This window comes from Varroa jacobsoni, unplaced genomic scaffold (genome assembly GCF_002532875.2).
Source record: "Varroa jacobsoni isolate VJ856 unplaced genomic scaffold, vjacob_1.0 scaffold_966, whole genome shotgun sequence".
In the NCBI taxonomy this organism is placed as follows: domain Eukaryota; kingdom Metazoa; phylum Arthropoda; class Arachnida; order Mesostigmata; family Varroidae; genus Varroa; species Varroa jacobsoni.
Genome location: NW_019213868.1, coordinates 26,850 through 42,550, shown reverse-complemented (window position 1 = coordinate 42,550; position 15,701 = coordinate 26,850). Strand labels below are relative to the sequence as shown.

Genomic DNA, 15,701 nt, shown 5'->3' with positions numbered 1-15,701 from the left:
ATTTGGCTGGGCGTGAGAGACAGAAGCACTTGGTACAAATGGTTCTAGTAGCTTAACTGTTGCCAACACTTTGATTATATTATACGTATGAGTATGTAAATACTTTTTTTTTTGTTAGTAGATTACGTGGATTATAATTAACCGAAGGAAGTTGGCATAAAGATGGTGGTAAAAAAGGAGTCGAGTTCTAGCGAGGCTCGGGTCACACCTCACTCTTACAGGGCCCGATATCATTTTCATCATTTTTTTGCAAATTATGTACAGGTGTTTATATTTTTGCACAGAACGATGCAACACGTGTTTCTAGTTTACTTAGAAGTTTAGATGAACATCTCAAATAGAGACTAAACAGCAGTTTTTCTATTTAATATGGACAGATATAATGTGAGATTTTGCACGATGATCTGGTCCCCTACTTCCTAAGTCTTTTTGTTTTCTGATGCTATTCGTGACCACTTCTTGACGAAGCCTCTCAGCAAGGTTTTTTTGTGACCAAAGCCTGAACCCGAAAACCTGCACATACGACACTGCCTTTTTCATTGTTCTCTCGTTGGAAAGCCCGCAGCCGGAACAACCAGAATTATCTGTGGCACTAGGAAATAGAAAAATTACCTTTTACGAAATAAAAAATAGCGTTTCAGAGCTGAAGTTTTTGATTCAAGCCAGAATAACGGATAGAACGGATGGCAAAAGGCTAATAGCAAGGCAAACTGCTATCCTACGTGAAAATTCGTTCCGTTTTGCCTGAAGTACTCATTGTAGAATATTATCTACCACACCATTCTGAGTAATTTGTGCGCACTAGGCAAGCTTTTAGAGACAGGAAGATGGGTCTCACGAAACTACAATTGCCAGCCGTTTAAGCATGTATTATACTGTAACAAATTTTTTTTGGCTCTAAGTGGGGAAAAACAGCAAATGTGCACGTCAAAAAACCAAAAATTATTAGTCCTGTCATCGATTGATGTTAATGTTTGTAATGAAACGCTTTACAAAGACACAGATTGTTCGGCTTGCGGTAACCATCAGTAATACGAAGTAGACAATAGAAATCGAGCAGTGCGAATCTAGTTATTATGTGACGGCTCGTTTTAGAAGCGTTTCTTCATTCGCGATTATTCATTCCTTTTATATAGAAAAATTTCGGTTCAGTATTGGCCATGCTCTTTTTATAGGGCCCTAATAAACTGTTCATATCCGTGTATCTCAGAGTGCGTCATTTTTCGACAAAGAGCAGCGATGCTTCAAATAGGTAGAGCAGTTTATTTTTCCTAAACGGATTAAGGTCCAGAACCTTTTTCAGAAAGACTGTTTGGTCCGGGTTCACAGTATCGAGGTGCGGCATAATTTGTTTTTCGCAGCGTAGCCTGATGTCATAAGGCGCCGTCTTTTTAAAGCGTTATTGCCATTTGCAATGAGAGGCCTCGTGGGTTGTCTCTTACAGCAAATTTTCAATATTCGTTCCAAATAAGCAATGTGGATGGCATTCCCAAATATGTCAACTGAATATTACATATACTGACGTATTTTGAAAATGGCCGTTTAAGTTTTTTATTGTTTCAGTCTGCTGTGTGTCTATTTCGGGTCTAATGTCCGCATCCACAGACGAGAGGTCGCTAAATATTGTTCAAAGCGATATCGGTTGTCACTGTATAATGCAAAGCATCCACAAGGCAGTGTATAATAAGGCATTGTGACAGATATCGGCCTACTTTAAAGGCCGACTTGGCGAGTAACTGTACAAACTACAATTGACTAAGATTATCATCTCTAGACAAATCCGTTTGTCTGCACTATGGGCCGATATTCAGTCACTCGGAATTCCGCTTCGATGATAACGCGATGTTATTCCATACGACGTCTCTAAAGAAATTACCGGGATCTCACTTTTCCAGCGCTTCAATCGAAGAGCCTGAACAATCACTCAGTCTAAAATATACGAATTGTTTTTTTCAACGTATTTTTTGAACATCGCCCATGTTGAACAGGTCCAGGACGTAGAGGGCGTTGGCCGAAATGACTGCTGTTAATCCGACAATCCTTCCTTCGAGATATGGAACTAGCCGATGTACGAATACGATGCTAACGTTTCTTCTTGGCTATTCCTGACTATGACAATAGTTTTATAAGTTATCATTGATCTTTCACAATCAGCATAAGTAAGCAACGCTTCTAAGCTTTCAGGATGTGGCTGGTACTTAGGTAGTTGTCAAACATACTTGTTCGTCATGTAGTTGTCTGAGATGTTTGTTTTGTTGCTTAGAAGTCGCTGAACGGGGTGAATCGTTTCTTGCCTCATTCCACCTGCGTTTGCAAAGCTGTCTAAAGTGGGGCATTAACGATTAGAGACACGTAAGCGACTGTATTAGTCAGCAGGCGTACTTACTCTTCATGCCTTCCAGAGTCAAAGATGGCTTCCTGTGCTCATGGCCGTACTTCGTCTGTTTTATCCGCTGCTTGCAATTAGCCTTTAGAAAAGTCTCATAGGTGTTCGTTTAATATAAAAAGTTACACTAGGGAAGAAGAGATCATTTCTCCACTCACATCTCCTCTAACCTTAGGGATGCAAAAATGATCTAGGGTAAACATAGACACCGTTCGATTCTTTCAGTGGAAAACTTGAAAAATATATGGCACGATGGATACAGCAATTTCTTGTCCTGTTCGGTTGCCCCGGATTATCTGCGTTGAGGCTTCGGCCGTAACCTTGAAACAATGCCAAAAAAAATATTAAGGCCCGCCCTGGAGGAAGGAGCTGTAAGAACATCTTTACTTAGGATTTAGAGTGTGCTAAAAAGCAAAATTACGTTCTGACCGATTCTAGTGCCCCTTTCTATTTTTTTATATTTCTATTTTAGACTTCCACGGCCCCAGAGGTGTGCGTTCATGACCTATATACTGTCAATACCTTTACGCACTACATCCTTCTTCTTTTATTTAATGATCCCTACATGCGGGAATGACTAGGAAAAAATATTATAGAGAAAATATATAGTCTAAAGGACCGAATGCTCCCTCAGTGAGTAGGTTCAGTAGAGAACAAACTTGGTAATAGCTAGCAAAGCCAGGCCGGGGAAAAATATCTCTGCTAAATATCACGAACTTCTTTTGACAAGTACTTAACCAGTGTTCGAAATCACAATTATTTTTGTAGAAAGGTGGCCATATTTGGGAGGCTACGCGCTTTCCAATTCACTTTTAATCATGTCCTTAAAAAGGTATATTTCGCACCCAAGAGTACGACCTCATGTAAACTAAATGAGCTTGTTAGAAAAGCACTTTTATATAAAAGTTGCCACCCAAAGTCGAGGAGTTTGACATATCTTACGGTATGCAAATAGACCCATGCTTGAACTAAAAAGTGAATTTTAAACATAAATAAAAGGAAAGTTGAGAGGTCGTGTATTTATGCAAGTAAAAGCCGATCTTAGTCGGCTAAATGATTCAGACAGTACTGGAACTCTCGGACGTGTGAAAACGTTTTAGGAAACGAGCTAATATAGCAGCTAAGTTGGCTGTACAGACTGGTTAGGTCGATGGAAATCAGACATACGAAACTGTCGAAATGAACCCGCTAACGAAATGTCAATCCGAATCTACCAGTTTGGATTTTATTCTGTTTACAAAGAGTACCGAAGGACAAATGAAGGACGTATTGGCCGGCGTTTCATTCATGCTCATGTCATAGGACACCCAGGACCAAAATAATGGCGATTGCGTATGGGGAATATACGCAACAGCATAACTGTCTTATTAAAAATACTGAAGACGTCGTTTATGAGAAAATTGCCTGCTTGAAGGAAGTAACTCTAGTTTGTGGACTTCGGGCAACCAATTATACGTTCAATTAAATAGTTGACGTTACTCATAGGTGAAGGGATTGGGCCACTTCGATGTGTGAACGAAGATAATTTATGACGGGCTCATCTTTATGAGACCGGATTACCGCTTTTTAAATCAGCCTGCATATACCCGACAGGACATGCACAGTATGAAAAAATTATTATTATGAAGTAGGATAATATGTTTGTTACCTTTGTCACAATTTTTCAGCTGTTTACGAGAACCCGTAATTGCTGTGCCATACAAAGCTTTATAAAATGGCATATGTTACGACTAAGTACATTAAAACGAGATGCTGTTTAAGACGCGTGCCTCAAAGTTCACATGGGAAAGAATATATGTTACGCTAAGTCATACTTTTAAAAATTATGTGCACCGCTTGTGGAGCAAATTTTCAGTAACATTTTTATGAGAAAAGTCCTGAAAACTAAACATATTTACCTAAAATAGATTTTCAAGCGATCTCGATCTCAAATAAAATGATCGTGAAAACTATCAGACTTGGATTTGCCATCCTAAGATGTGTTTCGGCACCGATACTTATTCGCTAAAAGTAACTAATAGTGATATTCGCTATAATAGAGTGCAATCTGCGATTATCGGTCTAGCTCCCCCAGGGGTGCATCCAAAGCAAGACTAAGAGGATTCAAAAAAGCAAAATATGTATATATTATGCAGTACTACGTACAATGTACACTCATTTGTTTACGTAGGACCTCTTTTGGGTCACATTATGTCACGCACAAGTACAATACGTTTATATTGATCCATCTACTAAACAGAATCTAACCATGATGAAATGTTTAACGTCTCTCTTTCACTCCGCGTCCATTGAATGGGTGTAGCTACGTCTCAGACTACACAGAGCGGAGACGCTTCGAGATTCTATGATTCAAATTCACGTTTGCCCTTTTTGTGTCAAGCTTTCCCTTCAAGTCAGTTTCCTTTTTTGATTCGCAACTGCATTGTATCCTACTTCTCTACATGTGAATTCTTTCCCACTATTCTGTCATAATATATATATATATATATATATATATATACAATATTCTGACTCTGTAAAACTGATCCCGTGTTTTTCGTGTTACTATCTGAACCTTCCGATTAGCATTTTTGACCCTGTCCAATTTCATTTCGGCAGAAATAAAGGTCTTTTTATTTGTGTCGAGCTTTTACGTGTAAACAAGCACTGCATCATTATGGCAATTCGCAATTTCTGTAAAGGTCGGAACTTCAAAACGATATCAATGGATTTATTGATGGGGTATTGCGGAAGTTACGCTAACAAAGTAGCTTATTCATATCGGTGGCTTTTATGGCTAACAGAATTTACAAACAAGTTGCCCTTAGTGAAGAGGAGGCAGCGGCATTGTGTAGGTGGCCATTGAACAGGCAACCACTTCGTATGTGCCGCTGTTCCATTGGTTTTTGTCTAGATAAGCACAAAGTTTTTGCCAAAATGTATTACATAGTAATTAGATTACTTGCTTGTAATAAGCTGTTCCGGTTCAATTATACTTCATATTATCGAATACAGTAAATAGAAAAAGAAGCGTAATTTAATGTACATATGATGTAGTATCGTCAGTTAAGCCGTGCTTGAGTCCTGCTAGTTGTTTTTTCTTTTAGCAGGCCAATATCTTAAGAGCAATACAGCCTTTCGACCTGACGTCTTTCATTTCCGCTACATACAATTTTTTGGTTTGCTCAAAAGATCGTCTGTTTGATATATCAACAGAAAAGAGCTTAGTGTAGCTTAACAGTTGCCTATAACCTGTTTCAAGGGTTGCGCAAGACTTATATCACTTATACAAAGTTCGAGTTGGAACACTCTGCCCTTATCGACCATGCTAATTTCCGAAAGCTCACTTGTTACTAAACACAATATTTAGACGATCGATCTAGTTGCACTCTAAGTATCTAAATGCGCTATAATCAAGACTATTTTTGATCAAGCTTTGTACCTGTTCGAAGCTGCACCAAGCCCGTGTATATTTTCGTATTAACACAGATGTAATATGAAGTACAGACTTATTCGCATGTAATTGATTGTTTGAAATGGTAACAAAATATGAGTCGTCCACCTATTTCACTTTATAATATTTCACTTACATACCACAAAAACAGATTTCATTAAGTGCGCGCGCCCAGTATGAGAGGAGTATCACTGATGCCTGAGGCAGTCTGATCCTTTAAGGAGTTAATAATAACGGCGTTCTGTATGGCTACAGAACATCAGAGCTCTAATACAAAAAAAAAAACTTTTACTGTTGATTGAACATGACTTAATGCGAAATTAGTGTTGTTCACTTGAATCAGGTTCCACTTATTCCTCACCATTCATTCATTCTGTACATAACTAGATAATGTAAGGCTTCTAAAATGCGTATATCTTATTATATATTGATCATGCACACGTTTATTTATTCTGTATATATGACTTACCGGTGGATTCTCCGAGGGAACTTCAGGCAGCCACTGACAGACCGGGGACGTGAAGTGCTGGTCATAGAATTTGCCCCGCCTCGCATCATGGCTTGCCTTTATACTATCTCGAGCTGAAACCTCGGTGGTTTGTGAGCTCTTCGGTCTAGGCGATGCCAAAAGTATTGTTATATCTTCCGCTCTGTACTGAAGAATGGCAAAGCAAAACATGTACACCTCCTGCTAACTGCCAGCTAAATAAAGGTTCAGAATATATCTTCAAACTATAGCAACGACAGAAACCAGTGAGCGATGCGAAGAGATTTATTAATACGGGCGCTTCGTTCTCTGAAATAAAAATTCGGACGAATATTTCAAGAAGCTTCCCGAAGAATTAATAGACAAACAGTCCAACAAATACCAGAGAGTCTCTTACTGTTGTTTGCAATCTTTGAAGCAATTTTGCACCGATTTTCAGTGAATCCCAAACTAAAATGCGTTCAAGTGTTCGTAATTTATTCAAAGTTGTAATTTATTAGTATTAATAATAACCTATTCAGCAATAACTTAACAGTAATAACTTATTCAGATTAGTAATATCATTACTCTATAAATATTATGGGTGTTTTAAGTATCAGTAATGTGAGCAGAGGTGCACTTGATTTCGATTGGGGGTCAGCTTTTGTTTTTATTATTTAAAGCCATCGCGACTTTACTACTCATAGCGTTAACCTTACAAATCTGCTAAGAGCGGCTAGAGGAAAACGCTGCGTATATCTTTAAGTAAAATCAGTGTGGAACGCCGCCTACTGCGTTCAAGGTCGTCACTCGTTACGCTCAGCAATTTTCGCATGACTTTGTTGCAACAACCAAAAGTTAATATAAGCTGATTCTCTAACATGTCAGACACGAGCGTCTCTCGGAAACTGTCATGAATTCGAATGTTTCTTGCCGATAATGCCTTGCGATACGCAGTGATTTGGTACATTACATCGTGCCAATAGAGAGGTTCAACTACACCATGCACGCTCTCAATATGCATCTATGTATCTGGTGGCTAGTACGAAGCCAACTAGTGGACATTACTGGAAATTCAAGAGCAATCATTAAATTATCGTAGCTCACCGGTGCCACTCCGACGAGTATGCCGACTCCAGAAGAAGACAACTGAGTTCAATAAACTAAAATAAATGTTTAAGCATCTAAGATAGATAGATAGATAGATACGGTTTGAAGGAATATGTTATTTTTTATCAGTTTCAAACCAAGGATCAAGCATACGGAGGTCAGGGTGGATTTACTATGTGACAGTCCAGAGTATTTGGCAAGTATTCTAGAAGTGAACTCTGATGTACTTAACGTACCCTTTAAAAAACTGAATAACTCATCTAATAAGTATATCCGTTTAACATCTCTTTCTACACGTTGCGGCGTGTTACATTATTGTCCATGTAACTAATATGCGTTTTAAAACAATACACGTTAGGTTCTTTCTTCTTGCTTTGATAAACGTTCCTCCAAGTTCAAGATTTTTTCATTCGATTCCTTGTTCAGAGATATATTTTCTTTATTGATCACTTGCGAATTCTTGTTCAGCCGAAAATAGCAGCGTCGACGGATACCATTCGAGGCAATGTACATTGAGTTCTCTTAGTTAACAGCAAACTGAATGTTTATTCCTGATCGCCTACCGTACAGTTCACGTTAGCCGTTCCATGAAGTAGGAGACGATAGGTAACTTGCGTTACAAATTGATTTTTGCGGCATCCACATTTCTTCCTTTTGTCAAGTTTCGTGCCATCACGGTTACCTGTTTCTAAATTGGCTACCACATCCTGCTTTATGTTCAAACTCGAGTATAGACGGATTTCGTTTCGTGTTGGAAGCCAGCCGTCTGGTGATATGCCCAACGGCGATACCAGATGTAAAACTCGAAACAGAGACTATGACATCCTGGCTGGTGCCGTGGAGAGTAAAACTGAGACCTTCGATTTCGGCAAAAAAGAAATTTAAAAAACCCTTATAGAGACAACGCAGGTCGTACAACGGTACTTACAAGCTGCAGGTTCGCCACGTACGACAATTTCGATAGGTAATACCAGTTCGTATGTTTTAAAATGCCGCGTCATTGGTTTTTGAAAAATAACCACGAGACTGCAGCAAAAATGGTGAAAATGTCTAATAAACACTAAATTTGCTCGTTTTGGGAAGTTTTCTCACCTTTCTCGTGTGTGTGTGTGTGTGAATGTGGGTGTGGGTGTGGGTATCTGTCTGTGTGTCTGTGTGTGTGTGAGTGTGTGTCTGTGCGCGTGTGAGTGTGTGTGTGTGCGTGTTGGAGTGTGGATGTGGGTGTGGGTGTGTGTGTGTGTGTGTGTGTAAGGGATGCATTACCTTTACCCTATTCGTCTCTCGACTTTTTTACTGACCGAAGTTATTCAAAATTTTCACATTTTATTCAGTTAGTGCTCAGACGCTCACTAGTTATGTTCTGTTTAGTAATGTTGACGTTATAATTCTAACTGAATGCTTGTCAAGTGACTTAACGGAAGAGCCAAATGCGTACTATGATACTTGGTTAAAAAAATCCCGTTTAGGCGACGATGAATACTGGCTAAGCTGAAGAAATATTTCGACCTTTAGAAGCAAACATACTCCAGGCAAAGGAAGAAAAAAAAATCAATAAAGCACTGGGGATTTCAATGAAGTCTGTTACTGTGCAGTAGCGTTGTAGTTGAATGGATTGTCACTCCTTCTTTTTGTCCAGTATATGAAGCTGTAATTAGTTCATTTATTATCTAGGTACAGCTGTATCGCCGCTCATTGAACTATGGTTTTTAATAACGTTTTTTTAGTTAAATTTAGTCGAAATCAAATTCTAGTAACATGCATGTTACCGCTGCCTAGAAATAGGACACACTTTTCACCTTTAAAAAACGTCCCACCGCAAAATCCTATAAGTAATGTGCTCGTTTTTTGGATACTTCGGAACAGTCCTTGCCCCTTGATACGTACGTCGTCGATTTACGAGCCTTTCTGCCGTCGCATGTCAGCGCATCATTCAGGACATACTCGAGTGAGATCTGCTATAGTTTCTAGTGTTATCCGTTCCACCATGACAATTTCCTATTTCGAATGACATGGAAATTAACGGAGCAAAATATTACCGGAAGGGATGTTTAGTGATTCAAAAAAATGGCTAGCCAGCTTTGTACGTGAGTATCTATTTGCTTCGTAAATAATTTGGGTCGACATTTGTAATTGAGGAAGAAGCAATAGAACACTACCCGACTAGATCACAAATCATGTTTGTGTATCACGAGCCGTATTATAGCCCTGTATCATTTGGACCATTTAAGGCTGTAAAACTAAGTAGTAGACGTTGGACATATATCAGCTCTATATTACTCTCTGAAACTTGAATTGTTTGATAAATGTCTGTTATAACAATAAAAATAATAATGAGATTTAATATTGTCATAGTTTCCTAAAGAGTTTTTATTCTTTAAGAGCTGTCCGTTGGTGTTGCATGCGTATGTTGTGAAAAGCTTACAACATGCACATGTAGGCAATATGTACATAATACTCAGGCAAATGGGATGAATGTCCAGTGTGACTAAAAGACTGACGACGAAGTTGTAAATTATCTTTCCGGTATTTTACATCTTGGAACACTAAGTGATTGCCATAGCACAGATACGCAAGCAATCATTGCGAGAAACTGCCGTAAGAGTACTGAACTTATGCTGATGAAATGCGAAACAAAGTATCTTAAGAATGTGCGTTCTGTTTACATACTAACCTCTATAACCAAGAGATGTATGGGCAGGAACTCTTCTTGTAGCGCCTATCAAAAAATTGTCACGCGCTATTGCTTTTTAATGCGGAAAAAGGCGGTCACAGAATGTGAACATGTTGCATAAAACTAACCAACGAGCAAACGTACAAAACACGAATGCATCGCCTATTTAAAAGGTATCTACCCATATACGCTTAAATCACAACATTAGATAACTATTTCATGGATCTGAATGATTTTATTATCCCCTCCTCCCCCCTCACTGGGTCATGTGATACTTCTCAACTAATTTTAAAATCGCCCGCTCGTAACTTAGTTATCTCCAGAGTAATGTATTTATCCTCCACTGAGTCCATTCCTTTACACATTGCCCGTACCTAAAAAAAATTCTATCAGGCTAGTGATGAATGGAACGACGGACGTCTGATTCGGTAGTATCACAGAAGAAGCTTTTCAAAATATGTACAGACTGCTTTGCGGTGAGCTTCACGCTTTCGTCATGGTTCTCCTAAATGAGAACCTGTGTTCCCCGTTTCAAGAACCTTTATGAAACACGATTTTCATAACATTTGAAGATTAATGAAAAGATGATAATATGAGCACTTTGTTATTTTTTTTAGTCTACGGAACATTTGCTAACAGACTTCACACTTATAGGCACGGATACCGGAACATATAGGATAATATGGGCTAATGGAGAGATTTGCCCTGAAACGCTGCCGGCTGATCAAGCAAACAAGACTCCACATTTCAAGTGGGAAGAGAAGAAATTCCCACGACGTAAGGCGAAAGGTTTATAACAGGAATCGCAATAAAACGCTTAAAGATTTATTAAAATCGAGCAAAAATCTATTCTTAATGAGTCCAGAACGTTATCCAGAAATCAATTTCTTATTGTGAAAGTTTCTAGCCTATTTTTAATTGTTCTGTAAAGATAAGCCACAACGATTTATTTGTTCAATCTGTACTTTTTTTGGCATCTTTTGGATTTTTGAAACCTCTACAGAGGGTCTTACATTAGACTACATTTTCTGGGTGATACCAAAACACAACGCGAAACTATACGCGAAAACGATTTCCTTTGCGCAGAATAGGTACTGAAACAGCAAGAGTTCACGCTATGAGTTTATTCATGCACCTAATTTACGTATACTATGTAATTATTATTTAACATAAAGATTTAATTTGAAAAAATATGTATGATAATAACATAGTGAAATTATTGTATTTGATTCTATAAGAGTTCCATGAACTCAATAATAATATACACTGGATCTATATATATACATATATATATTTGCTCTATGTATAAATAGATGGCGGCAAACTGGTATGAGCAACAAGCCATCCATAACTTGGGAAACGCTGAGCCAGATAGCACATATAGCAGTTCCTTCTACTGCTAAGTAACGTATTGTAGAACACTGTCCCTATATCCAACAGAGTGCAAAACAAAAATTAACTTCACGAAAGGTTAACTTTTAAGCGAATCACTTCAAAGGGACCACTTGTGATCTGAGATTAGAATCTCAGGATTCAAGATTTTGTAGTCAAGAGTGGCCACAAAAGATCGTTACTGGGCATAAAACGAGACAATCATTGAAGATTAATCACTGATTGACTAGGACGATGACCACAGTATCGAGGTAAACTAGTTAACCTCTAATGCATACAAGAAGGTTTGCTTAAAAAGTTTGATAAGGCTGGATTTATGAGTACGTATTTTAATTGATCGGTCTTCTTAGAACTTGTGGTGCTCGCGGCGTCGATAATGTAGCAAAAATCCAGACCATCTGCGCACCCGCTAAGCCCTTTCTTCTCTAGATACTGTTATTCTCAGAATCTCCTTCCCACAACTTGGACTGCATGATGGATTACCTAGATATGCTGACCTCTTACACAGATAATTCAAAATTGTCGTCGTAGGAATCATCTATCTTAGGTGTTTAGTTATCCTTTGATCCGAACTCCATTAAAACTCTGCCAACGATACTTAAACAATTTACAATCTTCGTCTGTTGCTCACAAAACATATCCACATCGAAAGACGTCGGTTCTTAAAGCGACATGCACGCCTAGTGAGATAATGCTAATAAATATATGCATATATTTTTATAATACGTTTAAGAGGTTAACAAATAAGTGGACTAGGAAGTTCTGTGCCTCTTTCAGCTTTGAGCCATACTAATAATTTTTCCCTGCAATATATCTCCACTGCTGTACGCTGAGTGCGCGTCAGTATAACTCCGGTTACGGTTGGAATGGGTCCACATTGAGTAAGGACTTCGTACCATACGCTTGGATACGCTCTTTCTCTGAGAATTTTTTCTCGAGTTTTTGCCCAACTAGCGCTCGATTTTTTTGTTGACATAAATTTACCTTCAGAAGGATTGGTTTCCGGCATTTGGTCTTTCCCATGTAAGGTTCTAAATTCATGTTGGGTCTTTGTCGCGACCGCAGAGTTGAAAGGTACCACCCAGCGGATGCTGACCAGGTCTTCATGTCTCCTACAGACTGGATTGCGGACGCGACTCAAGTAGAACGTTGCGTGCTTTCCATTAGCTATAACTGCCAGGTGCTTCCAAAATGACAACCAATCTCCTGGTGAACTCGGTGAAGTAGATGAACCAAATGTGGAGCTCTTCCCGAACGTTACGATACTCATTAAGTCCCTTATAACTGCAGGTTTATTACACTGAAACATTTTCCATTTTCTCTCGGCCAATATCCTTAGGGATCTCCGAAACGACCTAAGATCGACCCAACTGTCCTGATATATCCTATAGAGCCAGGCAGGGTCCTCACAGCATAAGTGGGGCTCGACTTTGTCTTGTTTCAGGATGCGAGCTTTCTCTTCATCGGATAAATTTGCAAGGGCACAAGCCATATGACCAAAGCTATTTTTACGAATGGTGTTTTCCCACGCTACGTATGCAATGTTCAATAGACTGCACAGGGTTCGATAAGGCGTGTAGTTCTCTGATGGTACGGCATACGGAAACATTTCTAGTACGGCTGAACCACGTGGAAGAAAGATTGTCAAAGCTAACTCAGCTCCATGCATGGCTACAAGGAAGTCAGTAGCGCTAATAAGTTTACGAAGTTCTGAAAGTGAATATCTACTTAAGGAAACTATTCGAACCAAGCAGTTCAGTTCGGATCGGAGCTTTTCTTCGACCTGATCAATATTCAGGATCTTGCGATTAAAGTCCCGAATAAGTAAGGTGCACACACGTATTCTTGGCAGAGCTGATCCAATCCCATGTAAACTATCTAAATTATTTCTACTTGTATCATCCGCATTAGGAACTCCGTTACGTTTTCTAAACCGCTCTAGGATGTTAACATCTGTTCCTTTCAAAGGACCTTGTGGAGTTTTAAAACCATACTGATACCACTGTGTAACCCTAGGTAACCCCACAAAGAGCTCATTAACACAGGTTATTTGGCCGTGCTCCGAATAAACCACATTTGCCCCCACAAGCGAATACAATTCGTCAAATTCATGACGTGCGCAATCGACTAATAGGAGTCTAACTTCTGAACTTTGGTTTTTGTGGTTATCTTCTTTACCGTTGTGTGGATATGTTGACCGAATAGAGGCGTTGTTCAACTGTTCCCAAAGGGCGAAAGCAGGTAATACATCGTCATGTATAACATGCATGAGGTTATTTGGAAGATAACGCTGTAGCAAAATGGCTTGGTCGAGCTGGACTAGCCGATGTGACGACTCTACGATCTGATGGAAGATCTCATCGGATAATGGTATCACATCAATAGGCAAGCCGTTATGGTCCGCTGTCGACGCGGAGAGATTCTTGATGGGCCAAGACCCGTAAACCCACGACGAGCTCGAGTCCTCTGTCCTGACATCGCTAGGATGTTTTAATTTAAACAACAAACCTTGTCGGTGCCAGCATACATCACGGAAGATACAGTGTTCTATATTATGACCTTGACGATCGCTTAAATGGATGCCTTCACCACGCTTTTGATGGTCAGCAGCATCGATATTCAAACGTGGACCATTAGGCCCGTACATGCAAGATGCCGAGGACGTCTCCCCGAAATGGGGGTCCATTCCATTAAGAAGGATTAGAGTTAATATGAGCTGCGTCAACATGATGATCCTTATTAGCGAAACGGCATAGACAGTTTTACTGAATAACGGATATCGCGTTTACTAGCAACGGGAAGCTCGAATATCATGTAACATGATATTTAAAAGTGAGCGTTCGACAGACACCGGCGACTGTAATTTCAATATTCGTTGACAATTCCATAGCTCACATAAGACCCGATGAGGTCTTGGTCACCTGAAAATAATATATATATATATGTCACATTAGCTATCAGTCCATATCTGAACTTTTTTGGCAACGAATTAATACACGACGAACGGTAAACCATCTATTCACATCAATGCCAATACCGCGATAATTTTAACAATTTAATAAAAGTATTAACAATTACGCTTTTACCCAATTGGCACTATACTGAATCAGGGAACACCAAAATAAACCAGCAATAAATTAACAACAACCCTTGTCTTGTTGCAATTGACGCGTAGGATAAGATGCAAAATGTTCGCCCCCGATGACCGTCCCTGTTTCATACAACAAATTTAAGATGATTATCGAGTACGCTGAAAGCCAGTATGCTGCAGGCACACTATAACGTAAAAAATACGTATTTTTCCTAAACGTTAAATTTTTCTGAACGCGATAGCCTTACATGTATCGGAGATGACTAGTTAAATGTACGAAACAGCTCTAATTAATCTAGCCCATGACATTTAAGTTATATGGGGCAAGTAGAAGGAAAAATAGTAGTTTTTTTAGCGTTTATAATTCTAGCCTCATTTTTTTCACGCTTTAGGCTTGTCCTTCGATGATCTTCGCTTTTACTGTGCACTTGGGGAGTTGGTAAATTGTCACGTATCTAAATACTGATTATGCTAAATATGTTAAACACAGTGAACTGCATCCAATGTGTTCCATTAGACATACTGTATTTCGAATAATTATTTGTATTTTTCTGTGATTCGAGTAGTTGCTGCCATCTAAGTGGGATATTACGGATTCTGATATGTCAAAAAACGGATCCCAAAACCTACCTCATTATATTGAAAATCTAATTAATTTCCTGTAGCCTTCCTTAACGCTACGATGTAAACGATGTGTGCCATGTACAGCTTCGACTTTCGCACAGTTCGATTTTCTTTACAAAACTTAAATTTGGCTCTCACGAGGGCTGTTTAAAGATGTTTTCAACAGCCACACACAGAAATATGTTTGTACACATATTGTGCCGAAAAATTGTGGAATACAAAAATACTCTGGATTATAAATATTTTGTTCATAATGTAATAATAACAAAGATAATAATAAAAAATTTTGTTCACACTACTGTAATTTTAGTCTCACCGTCCGAACAGCTCGAGGCAGAGCTGCCAGTTGTGCAGAACTTCATGTTATTGTTTACGTACAGGCGCGGATTCCGTCATCCCATGAACTCCATCGTCTGCTCTAGCTCCGAATGGCGCCACATCACACGCATAAACATAGATTGAGTTTACACGAATGGGTATACGAAATTAAAAAAAAACCTTACTCTTTGATTCATGCAAGAATCATAA

The 15,701-nt window shown here is 39.0% G+C and overlaps 1 protein-coding gene across 2 annotated transcripts; it reads right to left on the bottom strand.

Annotated features, from left to right (window-relative positions):
- Nucleotides 1-10,877: 10,877 nt before the first annotated feature.
- LOC147752812 (protein O-linked-mannose beta-1,4-N-acetylglucosaminyltransferase 2-like) lies at nt 10,878-15,483 on the bottom strand. 2 transcript variants are annotated; one of them, XM_022841987.1, is made up of 3 exons: nt 15,180-15,483; nt 12,443-14,379; nt 10,878-11,160 (listed from the first exon to the last, which is right to left on the bottom strand). In XM_022841987.1, the coding sequence occupies exons 2-3, from the start codon at nt 14,184-14,186 to the stop codon at nt 11,123-11,125; spliced, it is 1,782 nt and encodes a 593-aa protein (XP_022697722.1). In that variant the 5' UTR covers nt 14,187-14,379; nt 15,180-15,483; the 3' UTR covers nt 10,878-11,122. The 2 variants fall into 2 exon arrangements, with proteins under 2 accessions (XP_022697722.1, XP_022697721.1); XM_022841986.2 differs by lacking the exon at nt 10,878-11,160 and having other exon boundaries at nt 11,270-14,379.
- Nucleotides 15,484-15,701: the final 218 nt, after the last annotated feature.

Excerpts from the sequence above, each read along its gene's own strand:
- LOC147752812 (XM_022841986.2), bottom strand. The coding sequence starts at position 14,186 with ATGTTGACGCAGCTCATATTAACTCTAATCCTTCTTAATGGAATGGAC.